The sequence below is a fragment of the Hyperolius riggenbachi genome, chromosome 2 (assembly GCF_040937935.1).
Source record: "Hyperolius riggenbachi isolate aHypRig1 chromosome 2, aHypRig1.pri, whole genome shotgun sequence".
NCBI classification, from domain to species: domain Eukaryota; kingdom Metazoa; phylum Chordata; class Amphibia; order Anura; family Hyperoliidae; genus Hyperolius; species Hyperolius riggenbachi.
The window spans coordinates 7,089,943-7,111,540 of NC_090647.1; the positions used below are offsets into that span (position 1 = coordinate 7,089,943).

General features: G+C 44.9%; 1 protein-coding gene across 1 annotated transcript; it reads right to left on the bottom strand.

Moving 5' to 3' along the window:
- Nucleotides 1-3,497: 3,497 nt before the first annotated feature.
- Nucleotides 3,498-8,165, bottom strand: LOC137544559 (uncharacterized). The gene is made up of 9 exons (XM_068265659.1): nucleotides 8,103-8,165; nucleotides 7,903-7,998; nucleotides 7,703-7,798; nucleotides 7,503-7,598; nucleotides 7,290-7,398; nucleotides 7,103-7,198; nucleotides 6,909-6,998; nucleotides 6,714-6,803; nucleotides 3,498-4,063 (listed from the first exon to the last, which is right to left on the bottom strand). The coding sequence occupies exons 1-9, from the start codon at nucleotides 8,163-8,165 to the stop codon at nucleotides 3,498-3,500; spliced, it is 1,302 nt and encodes a 433-aa protein (XP_068121760.1).
- Nucleotides 8,166-21,598: the final 13,433 nt, after the last annotated feature.

The following is a 21,598-nucleotide window of genomic DNA, read 5'->3' on the forward strand; positions in this document are numbered from 1 at the left end:
AGCTAACTTTTGTTTTGTTGTGTTTTTTTTTTAAAGGACGTTCCCAATTGGCAGCCATAGCCAGACAATTGGCCCAAATGGCTGCTACTTTGCAGGGGGCCCTCTCCGACTCGGAGTGATGTAAATAGTTTTATTGGTTTAATTTGTTTTATGTGGAGCTGATGTATATAGTTTGAGATTGTGTGTAGATAGTTTTGTATTGTCTGTGTATATATATATTTGTATATATTGTTATGTAGATATTTGTTTATATTTGGATATTGTGTGTGTATATATTTGTATATTGTGTAGATATTTGTATATTGTGTATATATTTTGATATTGTGTGTGTATATATTGTGTATATAGTTTTTTTATTGCTCTTGAATTTATAAATATGTTTCAAATCGTACAGTTGTGGTTAGCATTGTGTTTGTTGTGGTATAGTTGCTACAACTTAGGCTTCCTTCACTACACATGATTTGGAGAATCTGGTTACATTACTGGCCTAATTATCTTTCTCCAAACACCTAATGCTGGATACACACGGTGCGTCTTTGCGCTTGATTGTCCTCCTTGGAAATGTTTGCCTAAAATAAACTGACGGGAAAATCGCACGCGCAAACGCAACGTGTGTATCCAGCATAATGCCCAGTTCCAACTCCCTCGCCACACGGCCCACCAACAGTGCATGTATTCTCAGGCAACATACATGGGCAATATGCATGAAAGTGAGAGTGATTTTAAATTACATCCATTTCACTCAAACAGTGAAGGGGCGGCACACAAAAGGCTTGCTATTTAAAGCATATATTGATGGAGCAACACTACATGTTACGAACCATCACGGTTCTTCATCAGGTGTAAAATGAAACCAAATGCAGTCCACACATTTATACGAATTCAAAACCACACCCCTTAGCTCCGGGGCGTGGTGATCTTAACTAGACACTGGCCACACCTAGCTGTCACAATTACATTCTATCTACATTTACAACTTCTCTGATAGAGAAATCGATCAAAGATTAACATTGTTTCAAATTAGCATACTCCCTATACTTCTAAACACAATACCACATTAGGGGAACTCCAAAATATGGCTACCCCATCTAATAAACAATTTAACTGACCGTAATCCCAGGGCACTCCACTAGGGCTACCCGTAAACTCCGACCTAAAAAAGAAAGGCAAAGGTTGTAACTGTAGTCACTACCACTAGATTCCATAATACATTGCACCGCTAACGTTGCCTGGCCTAATTGAAAAATGGCAATAAAAAGCACCTTAAACGGCACAGCAAAAATCACAGTTACTATAAATGCTCTGCAAAATGCTAATTAACTGCTATAGAAATGCTACCATAATGCCATAGAGCAGCCGAAAAAATGCTGAAAAAAAGCTGAAAAAAATGCTGCCATACTGCTATAAACCGCTGTGCAATAATGCTATATGCATGCTCTGCGAAATGCTAAATAACCGCTGTGAAAATGCTGCCATAATGCCATAAAGCAGCTAAAAAAATGCTGGAAAGATGCTAAAAAAATGCTGAAAAAATACTACCATACTGCTAAACAGCTGTGCAAAAATGCTGTATAAATGCTCTGCAAAATGCTAAATAACTGCTGTAAAAATACTGCCATAATATCATAAAGCAGCTGAAAAAATGCTGGCAAAATGCTGAAAAGATGCTAACATACTGCTATGAAACAGCATATGAACGTTACAAAATATTTAAATAGATCAGAGTGGATTCCTGATGTCTGTTGTCCAGCAATTGATGCGTTTGAAAAGGCAGTGAAAAACGAAATAAAAGCAAAATGGGACAATAGAAAGGCACACAGCAATCTCTCTATGGCAGAAAAGCAGGCACTCAGTACAATTCGGGACAATGATAGTATCATCATACTTAAAGCCGATAAGGGGGGTGCCACAGTTGTGCAAGACAAGGACAGTTATGTACAGGAAGGATTGAAGCAAGTGGGAATCGTTGAGCATTATGAACTATGTGATGACGATCCAACAATTAAAGTCAAAGCCAAGGTGGACTTCCTATTAACATGTGCAGTTGAGGATGGGACAATCTCACAACAAACAGCTAGAGGTTTGACCACCGACCATCCTAGTGTCCCGTTACTATATCTTCTTCCTAAGATCCACAAGGGGCTACAGGATCCTCCTGGTCGCCCCATTGTGGCGAGCCGGGGGAGTGTCCTGTACCCACTAGCGGGGTATTTAGATGGTTACCTGCAAGAGATAGCTTTATGGCATTATGGCAGCATTTTCACAGCGGTTATTTAGCATTTCGCAGAGCATGCATATAGCATTATTGCACAGCGGTTTATAGCAGTATGGCAGCATTTTTTTCAGCTTTTTTTCAGCATTTTTTTGGCTGCTCTATGGCATTATGGTAGCATTTCTATAGCAGTTAATTAGCATTTTGCAGAGCATTTATAGTAACTGTGATTTTTGCTGTGCCGTTTAAGGTGCTTTTTATTGCCATTTTTCAATTAGGCCAGGCAACGTTAGCGGTGCAATGTATTATGGAATCTAGTGGTAGTGACTACAGTTACAACCTTTGCCTTTCTTTTTTAGGTCGGAGTTTACGGGTAGCCCTAGTGGAGTGCCCTGGGATTACGGTCAGTTAAATTGTTTATTAGATGGGGTAGCCATATTTTGGAGTTCCCCTAATGTGGTATTGTGTTTAGAAGTATAGGGAGTATGCTAATTTGAAACAATGTTAATCTTTGATCGATTTCTCTATCAGAGAAGTTGTAGATGTAGATAGAATGTAATTGTGACAGCTAGGTGTGGCCAGTGTCTAGTTAAGATCACCACGCCCCGGAGCTAAGGGGTGTGGTTTTGAATTCGTCTAAATGTGTGGACTGCATTTGGTTTCATTTTACACCTGATGAAGAACCGTGATGGTTCGTAACATGTAGTGTTGCTCCATCAATATATGCTTTAAATAGCAAGCCTTTTGTGTGCCGCCTCTTCACTGTTTGCATGATTCTACCCTCAGGTGGGTGACCTGAGTGAGGCGTAGCACCGGCAGTTCAAGGATTAATTTTCCTGAAGGGGTTCCAGGACCGTGGCCAAGTTCACAGTGTGTACATCCATTTCACTGTTTGTGTCCCTTCAGGCCAATGCTTTCTGCAGTGTGTGGTCAACTTGTTATACATAACCTATTGGCATGGTCACAGTACCAAGCGCCCAACTACAATGATGGCTGAGAACTTCACACTCAGACAGCATTATAATATTCCAATAGTCAATGTGTAACTAAGGACATAGTGAATCTTCTCCAAAAATTTAGGGGAAACAAGTCGCCCTACACAATGTCAACTAATCTATTGGTGCCCATACCTCAGTATGAATTGTTTGGTTTGAACAATAAAGTACTCTTCAAAGGACTATAATGTATGAACCTAATAAGATGCATCTTTTGTAAAGATTAGCACTCTTAATAAGGTAGACCCCCAAAAGTAAAAAAATGGAACTGCAATGTGTGGCCCCAAAAATTATTTATTCAAAATCTGGTTCATCAAAGCATTCTGGCGTTCTGAAATGGCATTTTGCCTTTCAAGGGCTTCAGCCATTCTGGCCTGAGTGAGGTTCTGCCGCTCAACACCATCAGCCAACCGTGCCAAGAGAGCATTTTGGCTTTCGGCAGCCCGAGCCATCCGGCTCAGAATTAAGTTTTGCCGATCAACATCCTCTGCCAAACGCTGGTGGCTCGCCTCTTGGCCCACTCCAGCATTGGCCAGTCTCTGCACATTTCCAGCCAGGTCCGTAGCAGTACGGTTGAAGGTCTCAAAGTCTTGGTGGAAGCGGCGCATGTGTTCCTCCATGAGGACCCTATAGTCCTCTTGGGCCTGGAGAAAATGCCGGGAATGCCACCGGTCGGTGTTATAGTCTGCCCGAGTGTAGTTTCTGGAATGGAAGGAGGTGCCAGAGTTGGCCTGGTCAGATGTTGGTGACTGATTATGTACAGTGGTGTTTGTTTCAGAAGAGACGTGAAGGTTGAGGTTTGGGCCTGGGCATTCAACCATCCCATCGGGACCACTACCCAGTGACATGTCATCACCTAGGAAGAGAAGAGTAAATGGTTTATAAGTAGAAGTTTGCAACAACCCAAACAACCTTTCACAATAAACAACACCTTGCAAATACAAGAAATTAAAAAATAGGGTCAGCATGCACAGGCGCCAACACAATGACAACATCATGATTGGAGTCAGTGTGAGGTATAGTTGAAAATGAATGGGAAAAAAAATACAAACCATCACTTTTGCATTTACATACTGTCACAATGGCCCACAATGTTTAATACAAACAAATAAGTTTCCTGGCCCGAAAGTTCATGTACTGCATTAAATTGCAAAGCGTGTGATGTGGCTTTAAATGAAAACCACATTGAGACGGATATGGACTAATATGGATGCTTCCTTGTAAACAATAACAGTTGCTTAACAGTGCTGATGATGTATTTGCCTGTCTTCATGGTCAAATGAGATGTCTGAAATCCTTGATAACTTTGACCACAGCACATGATCGACATGCTTCTTCAGGGGCAGTTGCACTAAATATTAGGGACACACAAACAGCACAGTCATGCAACTGTTATTGTTTTAAAAAGGTAATGCTATTGACTTTGGAAGGCCACAAAACTAGAGTGCCGGTTAGATACAGCTGCATCCCTGAGTGTGATGGAATATGCTGTGAAATCAGTGCCCAAACACTGCCTACACCATTGTTGGAGTCAAATCTTTACTTTAAATAAATCCATGCATAAAATTACCAACATGGACGGGGCCTTTGGGAGTGGCTCTATAGTGGCACTCAAATGGATGACAGTAGCAGCAAAACATTCCCGCCTACTGACAGCACAAGTCACCCTGTGCCCCCCCCCCCCCCCCCAGCTTTTTGTGCAGCATTTGACTGCAGCTGCATCGAACTTCCTGGCACCGCACAAACTTGACACACTACACCACCCCACCCTCTGTTTAAAAGTAAAGCACCAATAAGTGCAGATGGAGGCCAGCGCAGAGAAGAAGCAACAGGGACAGAGGGGGACTACTGCTCAGCAGAGCTGGTAATGGATGAGAGGTGTCTGTGGAAAACACAAGGCATTGGCAGCATCTCCACAGATATTGATCATTTTCATAGTGAAATACTATCACATTCTGTTGCCAGTGAAGCCAGCCATACAATCCCTGTATAATCAAATGTTTGGCCTGAGTGAGCTGTTGGTTGGATGTGCTCTCAAAAATACCAGTATATGGCAGCTGTTCCTTTTGGCACCCTTTAATGTAAGGTTTGCAGACTCAGGTACATGGCACTATTATCTTCACAATTGGCTTGATTGGAGACATCGACATACATATATACTGCTTCAATGTAACCACCATGGAGGCTGGCCATGGACTTTACAGTGCGAAGCACATACAGACAAAATACATATCTCATTGGGATGTGCTTTGCACTGTAAAGTAAACTGTAAAGCGGTAGTCCCCCTCTGTCCCTGTTGCTTCTTCTCTAAACTGTACTCCATCTGCACTTATTGGTGCTTTACTTTTAAACAGAGGGTGGTGTAGTGTGTCAAGTTTGTGCGGTGCCAGGAAGTTAGATGCAGCTGCAGTCAAGTGAAGCACAAAAAGCTGGGGGGGGGGGGGGGGGACACAGGGTGACTTGTGCTGTCAGGCGGGACCTCACAACCTCCATGGTGGTTACAGTGAACCAGTCTGGCACAAACATTACCATGGGGGGGGGGGATCCACCTGTGGTGTATCAAGGCTTTGGATACTATTGACCCTTTCCCCCCTCCTCCGTCCCATGGTGGTGGACACTATCCTCCTCAACCAACTGCTATTGACCTCGCAACCTAGCACACGCAACTACATGCACAGTACGGGTCCTCGAGACAGAAATTGACTACAATAGGCATTCGCCATGCAGCAACTGTAATGCTCAGACACAAGTGGCCAGCATACTACAGTGTGAAGCACGGAAAATGCCTAATCACAACAATCACAATTCTAATCGTCACGAAAGTGCCCCCACTGGAGGGGCAAAAGGGTAACATTGGCCATATCAACAAATGGTCAGCTCTGGGTTCCCTGCCCTGCACCACCAACCACAGAGGAAAAGGTGGGAAGCCTCTGAAGGCTGATGAGGCTTCACACACCCAAGGTCAGTACCAATGCATTGCAGAAACTTAATAGTGAATGTGGTCTGTTTATTTCACCATACCAACAACATATCTTACACAAAATCAAACGCCATGTCGAGGATTAATGTTTGCATTCTGAGATTCCTTCTTTCAATGTGAATTACAACATCTAACCTCCAATGGCAGCATTCCTATTGGTCAAAATTGAGAGTCCCTGCAAAATGCCAGGCCATGTAGGTGTGGTTGGACATGGAGCATTGTAGATCATACAAGAACAAAAATGAAGTCAGGCACTAGCAAATCCTTAACAAAGGCGTATATGCTCATGTGCACTCACTACCTCACCAACCCATGTGTCACTTGCCATTCAAGAGCCATTGAAAGGTCCTTTGTGGCAGATTAGCTGCATGCTTTGAGATGTATTGACTCCGAACATTACCTACACACCTCTCAACCGGCCACATGCTACACTGTCACAGTGTTTTCACAAGGAAGATATGTTAGCTAGCCAAACCTTCTTCATATCCTTTTGCCTCAAGGACATATACTAACACATAAAACTCACCACCACTTGCTGCTCCATGGGAATCCTCCGCATGTTGCCATGAGTCCAACTGCAGGCCCTCATCCATGCTGGACCCAGAAATCACATGAACTACACAAAAAGGAGCACACATAGAAAGGTTAGGACACTAGGCAACACAGCCAGCTCCTCGGCTGCCTTGTTCAACAGCAGTTTCTACATCCACAGGAAACTCACCAGACCGTGCCGGAGATAAGTCCCCAGATTGGAGGGTCATCACAAACACTGCAGCATCACTCCCCAAAGCAGCATCAGAGGCAACAACAGCTACACGAAAGGAAGAAAAACACACAGGTTAGGACACTAGGCAACACAGGCTGCTCCTCCACTGCCTTGTTCAACAGCAGTTTCTACAGACACTGGAAACTCACCAGGAATTTGGCCAGAGGGAGGTAACGGCACAGAATGTCCGGGGACCAAAGCCAGTCCAGCATCAGGGGCCAAGCCAGCATCAGAGGCAACAACAGCTACACCAAAGGAAGAAAAACACACAGGTTAGGACACTAGGCAACACAGGCTGCTCCTCCACTGCCTTGTTCAACAGCAGTTTCTACAGACACTGGAAACTCACCAGGAATTTGGCCAGAGGGAGGTAACGGCACAGAATGTCCGGGGACCAAAGCCAGTCCAGCATCAGGGGCCAAGCCAGCATCAGAGGCAACAACAGCTACACCAAAGGAAGAAAAACACACAGGTTAGGACACTAGGCAACACCGGCTGCTCCTCCACTGCCTTGTTCAACAGCAGTTTCTACAGACACTGGAAACTCACCAGGAATTTGGCCAGAGGGAGGTAACGGCACAGAATGTCCGGGGACCAAAGCCAGTCCAGCATCAGGGGCCAAGCCAGCATCAGAGGCAACAACAGCTACACGAAAGGAAGAGAAACACACAGGTTAGGACACTAGGCAACACAGGCTGCTCCTCCACTGCCTTGTTCAACAGCAGTTTCTACAGACACTGGAAACTCACCAGGAATTTGGCCAGAGGGAGGTAACGGCACAGAATGTCCGGGGACCAAAGCCAGTCCAGCATCAGGGGCCAAGCCAGCATCAGAGGCAACAACAGCTACACCAAAGGAAGAAAAACACACAGGTTAGGACACTAGGCAACACAGGCTGCTCCTCCACTGCCTTGTTCAACAGCAGTTTCTACAGACACTGGAAACTCACCAGGAATTTGGCCAGAGGGAGGTAACGGCACAGAATGTCCGGGGACCAAAGCCAGTCCAGCATCAGGGGCCAAGCCAGCATCAGAGGCAACAACAGCTACACGAAAGGAAGAGAAACACACAGGTTAGGACACTAGGCAACACAGGCTGCTCCTCCACTGCCTTGTTCAACAGCAGTTTCTACAGACACTGGAAACTCACCAGGAATTTGGCCAGAGGGAGGTAACGGCACAGAATGTCCGGGGACCAAAGCCAGTCCAGCATCAGGGGCCAAGCCAGCATCAGAGGCAACAACAGCTACACCAAAGGAAGAAAAACACACAGGTTAGGACACTAGGCAACACAGGCTGCTCCTCCACTGCCTTGTTCAACAGCAGTTTCTACAGACACTGGAAACTCACCAGGAATTTGGCCAGAGGGAGGTAACGGCACAGAATGTCCGGGGACCAAAGCCAGTCCAGCATCAGGGGCCAAGCCAGCATCAGAGGCAACAACAGCTACACCAAAGGAAGAAAAACACACAGGTTAGGACACTAGGCAACACAGGCTGCTCCTCCACTGCCTTGTTCAACAGCAGTTTCTACAGACACTGGAAACTCACCAGGAATTTGGCCAGAACGTGATGGGCCCTCTGATTGTGGGATGCTAGGTGCCACTCCAGCAGGACCCTGAAGGCCAGACCCACCTTCACCTACAATTTTGACATAGAGAAACCAAGCATTATCAATGTCATACGCATACTCAAACACGTGTTCACTTTCCAAGAAAACAGCATCATTAATTACCCTCATCAGAAGTTGGTGCGTCGGCATCGTAGCCACCCTGGATGCCATGCAGGGCTGCCGTCATCAAATGCGGCTCTACCACCTGCTCATAATCGAGCAATGCCAGGGATGCGGGGGGACCACCACCGGTACCAAGGCTATGTTGAGCAAACAAAAAACAACAACATAGAATTAGACCACTACAACTAAACAGTCTGCACTATCCTGATAATCCTGTCTGTGTGACTGTGACCCAGTGGCAAACATTCAACATACACTTCACATGCTAGTATTTAAAGCCGACACATACTGCATGCACCTTTGTAATGTCGAATTCACACACTACTGCAGCCTTTAATGTGTGCACACATGTCCGTTCAAAGTGTGGGCCACATGAAAGCTCACAGACCAATATTACCCCCTTCCATGTAGTATGAGAGACATACCTTCAGAGTCTAGACTATGGAGCTGAACTCCACCTCACATACAAAACTTAGAAAGAGGATGGACACATGCAACAGATCAGTATGTGGCTAAATGCAGTTGATGCAAAATACATTCAACGACTATGATATCTGCTGATTTCACACACACGTTGTTTAATGGCCCATCATGTGCAGATCACACAATTGTAGGCAGATGTGCATATACAACCTGGTTGATTAGAACTGCAGATAATTGTCCCTTCAACAAGGTGTCTCTGAGATGTGCAGATATCAATTGGAAATGCATTTTGCACCAACGGATAGCAGGAAGTGATATTTAGATGCTAATTATGTTTCTAATGTGTCCTACATCTTTGTGTGCATCATCTTGCAAAGATTTTTAAATGATGGGTAGTTCAGCTACATAGATCAGACCGTGTTGAGTATGGCCCTAATACTACATGGAAGGGGGTATTCGATATTCGATTCATCTCTCTCTTTTATTCCTCATGTTCACTCCATAACCAGCTCCTGCCATCTCCAACTCAAAAACATATCTCGCATCCGTCCCTTTCTCACTCAAGACACAACTAAAATGTTAATACATGCTCTCATAATTTCTCGTCTGGACTACTGCAACGTGCTACTTTGTGGACTACCGTCTAACAAACTGGCCCCGCTCCAGTCAGTACTGAACTCAGCTGCTCGTCTCATTCATCTCTCTTCTCGATCTTCCTCTGCCGACCCTCTTTGTCAAGCTCTTCACTGGCTGCCAATTAACCAGAGGATTCAGTTCAAACTCCTAACCCTAACCTACAAAGCTCTCCACGATCTCTCCCCCCGGTACATATCCTCATTAATCTCCAGATACAAACCCAATCGCAATCTCAGATCGGCACATGATCTTCTGTTGTCCTCCTCTAGAATCAACTCCTCACATTCACGTTTACAAGACTTCGCACGCGCTTCACCCCTCCTCTGGAATGCCCTCCCACAACACATCCGTCACTCGCCAACCTTTGCTACCTTTAAACGCTCTCTAAAAACACACTTGTTCCGACAAGCATATGCTCTACCTTAGGCCACTTCCCTTTGTACTAAGACCAAATTGCACTCCTACTAGGTATCCTAAAACACAAAGCCTCTATATATTTGCTGCATACTACCCCCCCTCTTGTTTCCCCCATTCCCTTTAGATTGTAAGCTCGCAAGGGCAGGGCTCTCTCCCCCTTTTGTGTCTTGGTAACCATTATACATTTTATTCATCATGTTAATTTTATCACTGTCATTACCAATTCTATAATTTGTATTTTGTATCATTCTTTGTATTTTGTCACTAATTATGTATCTTGTATATTGGTGTACACCATTGTCTGTATTATTATGTACCCCATGTTTGTTTCTTACTTTGTACAGCGCCACGGAATATGTTGGTGCTTTATAAATCAATAATAATAATAATAATAATGGAAGGTGTTCAAATTGCGAGGAGAAATGTCATTTGAAAAAGACTTTGATCTGACATGTGTAGGCACCTTTACTGTTCTGCAGGAGTCATCAGAAAATGGCTGCGCAAAGGACTCCTTGTTACCTGAAAACAAAATGGAGCATAGCATTGCTTGTTATGTTCTGAAAGGGAAAAGTGTTGTTGCAACGTTTGGGATACATTCATGTTTGCTACATACCATAAGCAAACAGAGATGTCTGTCCACTTCTACAATACAACTGTAATCCAATTAGAATAACAAACACAATACCAGGGGTTATGTGGCCCCGTGGTTTAGGCCTATGTTTCCCAAACTTACAGTGACTAAAGCATGATATGCAGCCATTTTGTGCTATTCTAATCGCAACACTTGTGGCAGCCTCAATATCCCTGTAGCTTCAATGGGTTGGAGGTAATCCTAAACAATGTCAATGACTCAGTGTACAGGGTCACTTTAAAATCGAGAAGTCATCAACTGACAGTGATTTTTTGAATGCCATTTGTAAGACCAAGTAAAAACACAAACCAGCACACCTGCCCTGCTGATGCATATGTATGAATTAGTTATACTGTTCCAACACACAAACACATAAAGGTACACCAAATTAGTCACACAAATCCATGCACTCATGCATGCTTGCTCAGGGCCTGTGTCCAAGGACCATAGTCAAATTATCAACAGCACAAGCAGCCAAATGGGATTGCATGAAACCTTACACATATGGCCGACTACACATCTTGAACAATCAATTAGCGGTTTGACACATCCAACATACGGAAGTGCGGATTCAGGAAGAGCTGAGAGTTGTGCCTTGCACCAAATCATACATTACAGACTGGCCTTATGTACATATGTAACAATCACAACACCAACACCAACAGCCATGCAGACACTAAACACAACTATATGACATATCAGCAAAACTGGATGCATGCTGGTGCAGGCAGTCAAACAGCAAACATTTCCACAATACAATTGCAAATTCACACTGCTAAATACCATTAACTTCGTTATCCATCTTGACATGTGTGGCTTACAATTGCATGTCGTATACAAGGGAACTGCTAAAGGGCTGAATCTGACTGGGGTAGGTCACCACACTTAGGTCCTTTTTCCACTACCCTGCAATTTGCTTGTGATTGCAAATGGCAATTGGAAGCCAATCGCTATTGCATTTAATTGTGAAAAACAGGCCTTTCCAATTGCTATCGCATTTAATTGTTAAAAACAGCCCTTGCAAATTGCTGCTGCTGTTTCCATTTGTTTAATGTACCATTAAACAAATGGAAACTGCAGCAGCAATTTGCAAGGGCTGTTTTTACAAATTAAATGCGATAGCAATTGGCTTTCAATTGTCAGTATGCGATTGCAAGTGACCTACTCTACTCATTAGAGTACAGCCCAATGGCATACCAAATGCGGCAGGCCAACAATTGTGCTTTTACCAACATTGCATGTCAAGCGGATGGCACTTGTGGACCTTTTCCGCTAGCGCATTTGCCCTAGGTGAAGTGCCAAATGGGAAAGCGCTACTGATTGTACAATCACTAGGGTTTGCAAAATCACATATGAATGTCGGTCGGTTATTTCCACTAGCGTGGTTTGCGTTTGCAGCAAACGCAATAGCGCCATGGATCCAAATTTACCTCCATTTTGCTAGGCACTACAGCATAACATCGGGAACGCAATGGCCTGAACTTTCTATAACATTCGAGATACAGCAATCGCTAGCGTTCAGCGTGAACGCTAGCGATTGCTAGTGGAGAACGGCCCTAATAAATAGCTGCTGCAGTTTCCATTTGCTGCATGTACCTTGCCTTTGGCCAAAAAAATGCACAGTGCAGGCGAGTGGCAAAAGGGCCTTTGTGTGAGCCAATAGCGATGCGATGTTGGTAACCCTGCAATGGTCATCCTGCAGCGTTTAGTATGCAATAGAGCTGTATGCAATTGCGATGTACTATAATGAGTATAGTAGCTCAAACACAATAGCATACTGTACATTGAAAAGCAATTGCAATTTGGATTTGCAAGCCCATTTCATCCTGCAAATAGGCACAAAAAGTATGTTCTGCCAATCTAACACTCAGAAAAATAACCACTTAGGAGCTGGTTGACACAATTTAGGGATATAGAAGCTGGGCTCATTCACACTTATAATGGCAAAATGCCGCACATTATCGGTAGCCTTTCGCGGGAGAGCTTTGGCGCCCATTCTCACAAAAACATCACTTAACACGGTTTAGGACCAATCGCAATTAGCATTCGAACCACAATAATCAACAACGCTACTTGAGGAGCACTCATCGCCACCAAACCACAGCGTTTTCCACAAAATGCCTAGGGCTGGAACCCACAAGAGCGTTTTTTTGAGCATTTTGGCAGCGCTGCGATACGCTAGCGTTTTGCCAAAACGCTCAGCTGATGTTAATGGATGGGGCAACTTCCACAGGAGCGTTTGCGTTTCCCAGAAACGCAAACGCAGGACATGCAGCATTTTGGGAGCGTTAGCGCTTCAATGTAAAGTATTGAAACGCTAGCAGAAACAATCAGCAAAACCTAAACTGAGCGGTTCTGCTAGCGTTTTGCGGTTCAGCACACTGTAACAAAATGAAAAATAATTCACAGGACCAATGAGGATAAAAACGCAAAACGCAAAACGCTAGGCACCCGCTGGGGAAAAAAATACAATGTTGCAAAACACAACCCAAAACGCGCATGAATCCGCTTGCAAACCGCTCAGACAAAACGCTAGCGGTTGCGTTTTGCGTTTGCGGTTTGCAGTGGGTTCCAGGCCTAATGCAGCAGTGTGACCACTGCCACTCGCTACATTGGGTAGCGGATTGTGTCAAACCACTAGCTTTTTTCCCTGAGTGCAAATAGTGCAACTCATGCTGAGCAGAGATTTGGCCCTTTAAGAATGTTGGAAATGTCAAACAACTAAAGGTGCGTACACACATCACACTATAGTCTTTTGAAAATGAAAGATCAAACACCAATCTTAGCACCCTTCATGTAGTATGAGAGCCATACCTTGACAGTCTATTGTATGGAGCTGAACTCCCCATCAGACCAAAATCTTTGCAAGATGCTGCACACACTCAAACGAACAGTAGCTGGCAAAGATCTGCTCCTGCAAAATATCCATTCCTGCAAATGGCAAAAATAGGCAATGAGATATGCAGAACACCATACACACATGATTTCACTGACATTCATCTGCAGATCAGATCCACCAGGATGGATTTTCAGATCTGCGGAAGATAGCTTGATCTGCAGATGAATGACAGCTAAATCGTGTGTATGCTGATCTGCCAATCTCATCGCCGAGCATTGCAATTTGCAGGAATGCATTTTGGCAAAAACACCTCTTTGGCAGATACTGATCTTTTGGGCGTGTACAGCATCTGTGTGTGCAGCATCTTTCAACGTTTTTTATCTGATGTGGAGTTCTGCTCCATAGAAAAGAGTGTGTAGAGTATGGCTGTCATACTACATGAAGGGTGGTAAGATTGGTCTGTGATCTTTCATTTCCCAAACACTATAGTCTGATGTGTGTCTGAGCCTTAAGACTGTTCTGAAAAACAATAAACGCTAGGTGAAGCGCTACACAAAACATAACCAAAACCTATTAAAGGGAACCAGAGTCCATAGCAAAAGATTGTATACATAACTTCCAGCCCCATACACACGGATCACTCCCACAACGCCGTCCTTTGTTGGTTGGATCCGCCGAGGCCCCCAAAAGTGACTGGAGCCGGTAACGACCATCCAGGAAGTGGATGATGGCGGCGTGGGAGCCAGTGTTGGCAACTCATCCCTTTAATTAATGACACATGAATTATGCTGGTTTTGGGGCTAGGAGGATGCAGTTAAGGCACTGATTATGTCCAAAGAGCCCCTGAACCGGTATAACTTACATATGAGACTAATTAAAGGGATGAGTTTCCAATATTGGTGATAGCAATCCTGGCTTATGGGCCTTTAACACACCAAATATATCGCAAAGCTTACACTTCACACAATTTTGCACAGCTCAGATTCCCTTGAAACATATTCTAGCATTTAGTGGATGTGATATCTGGTTTTGATATGTGACAGGCCGCAAAGAAAAATAAAATTGTGTTTATGCATTGCATTGCCCATTATACTACATTGCATTGCCCATTATACTACATATAAACGGTTGAGATTATATCAAAGTTACTTTAACCATGGATGGCCAACAGCAATTACACTACGACATATTTGTGGCTTCCGTTGTGGAAGACAAATAATATACATGCCACCAATTACATTGACCATTATTGTAGTTTAGCACAGGGTTAATTAACTAACATTGGTGGCAAAAATACACATGCTTTCTAAACTTACGCGTATTGACGCAGCTTGGTCAATTTTTTCCGAAGCCGCAGCTTGATGTCAGCAAACCGCTTGCGGCATTGCTGCTCGGTCCGCTGCTGATGGTCCACAGCGCACACTTCAGCGCAAATAATGCGCCAAAGGCGGTTTTTGGTAGCCACATCCGTCTTTCCAGAATCGCGCCCGTACAGCTGATCGAAGTGCACCACCACCTCCTCACACAGTGCCAAGTTTTCGGCCTCTGAAAAACGGATCCCCCTTCTCCGGGGCTCTTGGCTGGTGGTCTGGCGAGAGCCGGAGGGGCCAGGATAGGGGCTAGGACTGCGGTGGTGGCGGTAACTGGCACCTCGGGGACTGGTGCGATGGGGACTGCGGCTGCGGTTGCGGTCGCGGTCAGGCCGATCAGATCGGCCACTACGGCCATGAGCAGCATGGGTGGGCGACTGCACCTGGCCAGAAAGGCGCACGCTTCTTCTCCTATTTCCATCCATGGCAACCCACAACAAAGCAGCCTCCAACTAATCCTTTAATAGACACACTACATAGCTCAATTGAAATCAACAATAGCATTAATTACATGTAATTGCACACATTTTCGCGCGAAGCCGCTCGCGCGAAGCCGCCGAACGCGCGCACAGGAGCACGCGAACACGCGAGCACGCGAGCACGCGCCGGCGAGATTTTCAAATTTGCAGGCATCGCGCGAACAGCAGTACTTCGCGTGAAGAGCCCCGGTTCACGCGAAACACAACGCTCTTCGCGCGTGTTCAATTTAGCGCGCGAGCACACATTTTCCGCGCGAGTCCGCACATCGCGAGCCACGGCGTACGCATGTCCGCGCGCAACCGCAAGGGCGCGCGAAAACTGGGTTTGCACTGCTTGGTGAATCGAGCCCTATCTTACAGTATTACGCTATGGAAGCTTTTATTTCCTTTTTATAAGTCTGAGTACTGTGGAGAGCACAAGATTATCTTTTTATAAACTGATTATTCTCTGGAACTTTGCTCAAGTGCGCAATCACAGTGGCGTAGATAAGGAGCACTCTATACAGAACAATTGATATGGCGCTCCAAAACCTGCCAATGGCAACCCCAGTGTCGAGAGGTGCAAGAAGGGGATGGGAAACAGTGTGTTAAAGATTACTACTATTCAAAGCATCTATAGAAGTGATTATTACCAGCACAGGACCAATAGAAAGCTAATACAGCAGTTGAGGGAGAGCCCTTCTGGGCCCCTGTGGCCCAAGGGCCCCGATGCGGTCTCAAACTCTGCAACTCCTATTGCTACGCCACTGCGTACCCATATAATAGCTACATTCTACCGAATCTGTTATGGCTGGCGCCAGGGCCGGGCCGAGGCAGAGGCAGGAGAGGCTCCAGCCTCAGGGCGCTGTGTAGGAGGGGGCACACAACTCACTCAGCTATCATTCCCCTATTGTGTTTGTAGCAGAGAGAAATAAGAAAAGGGGATACATGGCAGTGACTGCAAGCCAGATAACTAGAGATTAGGGTGTTGAGGGTGTTGGGGGCCCTGGGATGCCTCTTATTCTAATAGTAATCAGTGTGTGATGAATTGGGGGGGGGGGTGCACTTTGGTGTCTCAGCCTTGGGTGCTGGAGGACCTTGTCCCGGCTCTGGCTGGCGCAGAATTTCACAACTTTATTGACTGTACAAAGTAAGTAACAAACATGGGGTACAAACTAATACAAACAATGATATAAACCAATATGCAAATACAGAGTTGGTGCAAAGTACAAAATCGGTAATAACAGTGACATAATTAGTATGAATAAATGTGTAACAAAATCCAAAATCCAAAAGGGTGAGAGAGCCATGTCCTTGCGAGCGTACCATCTGAAGATTGTTTGCGAGTGTGGGTGTTGTGCCAGGGTTGAGGATTGTTGGGGCAGCTGGGGCGGAAGATGGAGGTGCAGCAATGTCTAGGGCTGATGAAAGGGCCTGGTTGTATTGGGCATGGTTTGGGCAGATAAGGTTGGGGAGGGTGGATGTTGGGCCAAGGTTACGCAGATCTCTCGGCCACCGACCAGAGGGGGGTGGGGGGAGCAGGCTGGGGAGATGGTGAAAGTGAGAAGGTGATGGCCGGAGAGGGAGGTGGGGGGAGCGGGCTGGGGAGATGGTGAAAGTGAGAAGGTGATGGCCGGAGAGGGAGGTGGGGGGAGCGGGCTGGGGAGATGGTGAAAGTGAGAAGGTGATGGCCGGAGAGGGAGGTGGGGGGAGCGGGCTGGGGAGATGGTGAAAGTGAGAAGGTGATGGCCGGAGAGGGAGGTGGGGGGAGCAGGCTGAGGAGATGGTGAAAGTGAGAAGGTGATGGCCGGAGAGGGAGGTGGGGGGAGCAGGCTGGGGAGATGGTGAAAGTGAGAAGGTGATGGCCGGAGAGGGAGGTGGGGGGAGCAGGCTGGGGAGATGGTGAAAGTGAGAAGGTGGTGGCCGGAGAGGGAGGTGGGGGGAGCAGGCTGGGGAGATGGTGAAAGTGAGAAGGTGATGGCCGGAGAGGGAGGTGGGGGGAGCAGGCTGGGGAGATGGTGAAAGTGAGAAGGTGATGGCCGGAGAGGGAGGTGGGGGGAGCAGGCTGGGGAGATGGTGAAAGTGAGAAGGTGGTGGCCGGAGAGGGAGGTGGGGGGAGCAGGCTGGGGAGATGGTGAAAGTGAGAAGGTGATGGCCGGAGAGGGAGGTGGGGGGAGCAGGCTGGGGAGATGGTGAAAGTGAGTAGGTGATGGCCGGAGAGGGAGGTGGGGGGAGCAGGCTGGGGAGATGGTGAAAGTGAGAAGGTGATGGCCGGAGAGGGAGGTGGGGGGAGCAGGCTGGGGAGATGGTGAAAGTGAGAAGGTGATGGCCGGAGAGGGGGAAAGGTGTGTTGTCCACGTTGGGGAAGGTGGCGGATTTAGAGAGAATAAGGTTGAGAGTTTGGCCAGCGTAGTCGGGAGGGGAATTGGTGTGTTGAGAGGCCAAGTTTTCACCTTTTAATCTGTATTGCTGAAAAAAATGGACTTTTGAATAATATTCTAATTTTTCAGTTTCACAATGTAACTCAATAAGGTAAGTTTTATTTATATATTTATTTTGAAATTCATATTAGCTTTAATACAACATTATTTCAATTAAACATGGAAACTTTAGAGCTTGTTTCCATGCAGCACGGAGCCCCGTGTCTTTGCACTGCGCGTCACTCCCGTCGGGGGGCGGGGCTTGAAATCCTGTTTATTATACTGAATGGGATTGCGTGCTGTAGTACCTCGAAATGCAGCAAACCATGCACAGTTATTCAATGGTGAATCGTGGCGTTTCGTCTGTCAGTGTGAAGTGGGCTTAACCCTTACAGTACCTGCTGGACGTGTATACACGTCGGATGTTTTAAGCACTTTACTCCACCAGTTTAGGAATGTAATGTGATTTCTGCCCTTTAGAGGTGAAAACCTGACTCTGCATCAACTAGATCATTGTTGGTGAGATTTTTGGCATGGACCCCCCTCCGGCATGCCCCTGTCCAGGTAATAGACCCTTCAAACAATGTTTCCATCATTTTTGTGACCATAAACAGTCCCTGTAGGTTTTAGAATTTGCCTGCCCATTGAAGTCTATGACGGGGAGCCAGATTCACCGTTCGCGAATCTTAAAGAGACTCCGTAACAAAAATTGCATCCTGTTTTTTATCATCCTACAAGTTCCAAAAGCTATTCTAATGTGTTCTTGCTTACTGCAGCACTTTCTACTATCACAGTCTCTGTAATAAATCAATGTATCTTTCCCCTGTCAGACTTGTCAGCCTGTGTCTGGAAGGCTGCCAAGTTCTTCAGTGTTGTGGTTCTGCTATGAACTCCCCCTTCCAGGCCCCTCTATGCACACTGCCTGTGTGATATTTAGATTAGAGCAGCTTCTCTCTTCTCTCTTATCTTTTACAAGCTGGATAAATCCTCCTCTGAGCTGGCTGGGCTTTCACATACTGAGGAAATTCAGACAAAGGCAAAGCTGTTTGCATGAAAAAAAGAGCAGCCTGAAACTTCAGTGCATGAGAGCAGAAGGGGGAAAGAAACACACAAATGATCTCTTGAGATTCAAAAGGAAGGGTGTATACAGCCTGCTTGTGTATGGATGTATTTTCTATGTGTGGACATACTGTACATCAACCTACTTCCTGTTTTGGTGGCCATTTTGTTTGTTTATAAACAAACTTTTTAAAACTGTTTTTAACCACTTTTAATGCGGTGAGGAGCGGCGAAATTGTGTCAGAGGGTAATAGAAGATGTCCCCTAATGCACTGGTATGTTTACTTTTGTGCGATTTTAACAATACAGATTCTCTTTAAATTTGGTGTTCAGCCCATCACTACCAGCAGCACACTCTGCTCTAAGCTTCTGCCAGAAGTTATGTAAAGCCTGTAATCTGCTGTCCTGTACTGACAGTCATCTGAGGCTCTTATCTGAAGAATTTATAGTTTTATGACTTTATTGGGATGATAGGGGCAACTGCAGCTGCTGTTTTCTGGGGTCACTTTTGATGTTTTAGTGGTGTTGGGGTATTTTCTGTAATTTTCCAAAGGGCAGGAATATCCCAGTGTTTGTAAGTCAGCAGGGAATGTATAGGCCGGGGCCGGGAAAAAAGGGCGCAGGCAGCTAGTGGACAAAAAGGGCGCCGCCATTCACTCCCATAATAAATATCGTTTAATGGGCGCCGAACAGGAAAAAAGGGCGCCGGAGATAAATAACGTTTTACAAACGGCGCCCGGAGATTTTTAATGTTTTATAACTGTGCTTGTGATGATTTACGTTTAGAAAATGCACCCGTGACGAATAACGTTTATAAAAATACTAAACATATTTAACCTATTTAACTAAAACATTATTTTACATGTTATCCCTTACTGTTTGTAAAACATTATTATTCACAAAATAAAGCGATCAGTACATTACTTTAAATTGCAATATATTTTTTACAGTCACTATTTGTAAAACATTATTATCCACATAATAAAGCAATCACTAAGGGGGGTGGTTAGGGTTAGGCACCACCAGGGGGGGTCTTAGGGTTAGGCACCACCAGGGGGGGTCTTAGGTTTAGGCACCACCAGGGGGGTCTAAGGGTTAGGCACCACCAGGGGGGTCTTAGGTTTAGGCACCACCAGGGGGGTCTAAGGGTTAGGCACCACCAGGGGGGTCTTAGGTTTAGGCACCACCAGGGGGGTCTTAGGGTTAGGCACCACCAGGGGGGGTCTTAGGTTTAGGCACCACCAGGGGGGTCTAAGGGTTAGGCACCACCAGGGGGGTCTTAGGTTTAGGCACCACCAGGGGAGACTTAGGTTTAGGCACCACCAGTGTCAAATATCTGATCGATATCTGCTTAAAATGATTACCTACTACCTCAAAGGGCCAGCCTTGAGGTCGTCATAACCAAGATTAGACAGAAGTGGGTGCGTGCTCACTATAAACAGAATATTTTTAGGTTAACAGTTTTACCTTTGAAAGAAATACGCAACACTCAGCTGTTGAATTTTATAAAATTATCTTGTTATTAAAAAATTAATAAAGTTTATATACAGGAATATACATCTCTCCAGTTGTTGTCAATCATCCAAGAAATACATTTTCATCCAAAAATACATTTTCAAAGTTCCTTTAGTGAAAAGAGTCCATTTCAATATAGCAAATATTCTACTATAGCTTGAATCCTTCATCGATAAGTGTTATCTCGAGATTGTACAGTGTATGGTACACACAATATAGCTTTATCCTTAGAAAATTATATATGAAGTTCTATTCTTGTATAAAGAACTTAAAGTAGATATATCTTAATCACTCAAAGCTTGGTAATTATCTCTAAGCTTGCATTTGCATTTCAATAGTAATGCTTACTGATTGTATATGAAAAATAACATAGAAAAAAGTTATCTGAAAAACTCAAAAAACTGCTGAAGTGTGAAAATGACAAGTCTTTAACTTTTATATAGCGATTGTCAATAAATTCACCAAGAATAATTGCATATTACCTCTCTTGGGTTTCAGAATCACAATTGAAGGCAGTCTCTTGCTAGGCCTCAATCATCTCAGTAGAGTTTCAGGCTTGATCTCCAATGTGCTAGCCTGCCAGGCCTTTTTATTGTGATTTTTCCAATATGGCGTCGGGGTAGGGGATTTTACATGAAGTCATGTTCTTTTTATAGCATTACCTCACCCTTTATTTTTAAATAGGGATATCTAGATGCCCCTTGTGGTTATATGTGGTAGTAGCAGGCACAAGAGATGCACCCTGTGGTTATAAGTGGTAATGGCCGACACAAGGCTTATGGCCTGTTTTAAACCAATCTGAAATAAAGTGTATATTATTGATCAGCTTATTAGATATGTGTGAACACTATGGGCTTGATTCACAAAGCGGTGATAACCCAGTTAAAGACTTTAGGCGTGATAACCATTTTTATCATGCCTAAACTCAGTTTAGGCATGATAAGTTTAGGCATGATAAGTTTAGGCATGATAAGTTTAGATAAGTTTATATCGCGCGCAAAGTCCCGCACGCAAAGCAGCGCCATTAAACTCTATGCAAAGTGCACCAGACTTTGCTAGCGCAAAACTTTTGATCAGCTGTGCACTGCGGTGCTAACCCAGTTGGTGCTTAAACTTATCATGCCTAAACTTATCACACCTAAAC

What these genes read in the sequence shown, in the direction of transcription:
- LOC137544559 (XM_068265659.1), bottom strand. Translation starts at nt 8,165, where the DNA reads ATGCTGGACTGGCTTTGGTCCCCGGACATTCTGTGCCGTTACCTCCCT. An exon ending in TCCCTCTGGCCAAATTCCTG is followed by an intron (nt 6,999 to 7,102) that starts GTGAGTTTCCAG and finishes CCTTTCGTGTAG; the next exon opens with CTGTTGTTGCCTCTGATGCT. An exon ending in CTTATCTCCGGCACGGTCTG is followed by an intron (nt 6,804 to 6,908) that starts GTGAGTTTCCTG and finishes CTTTTTGTGTAG; the next exon opens with TTCATGTGATTTCTGGGTCC.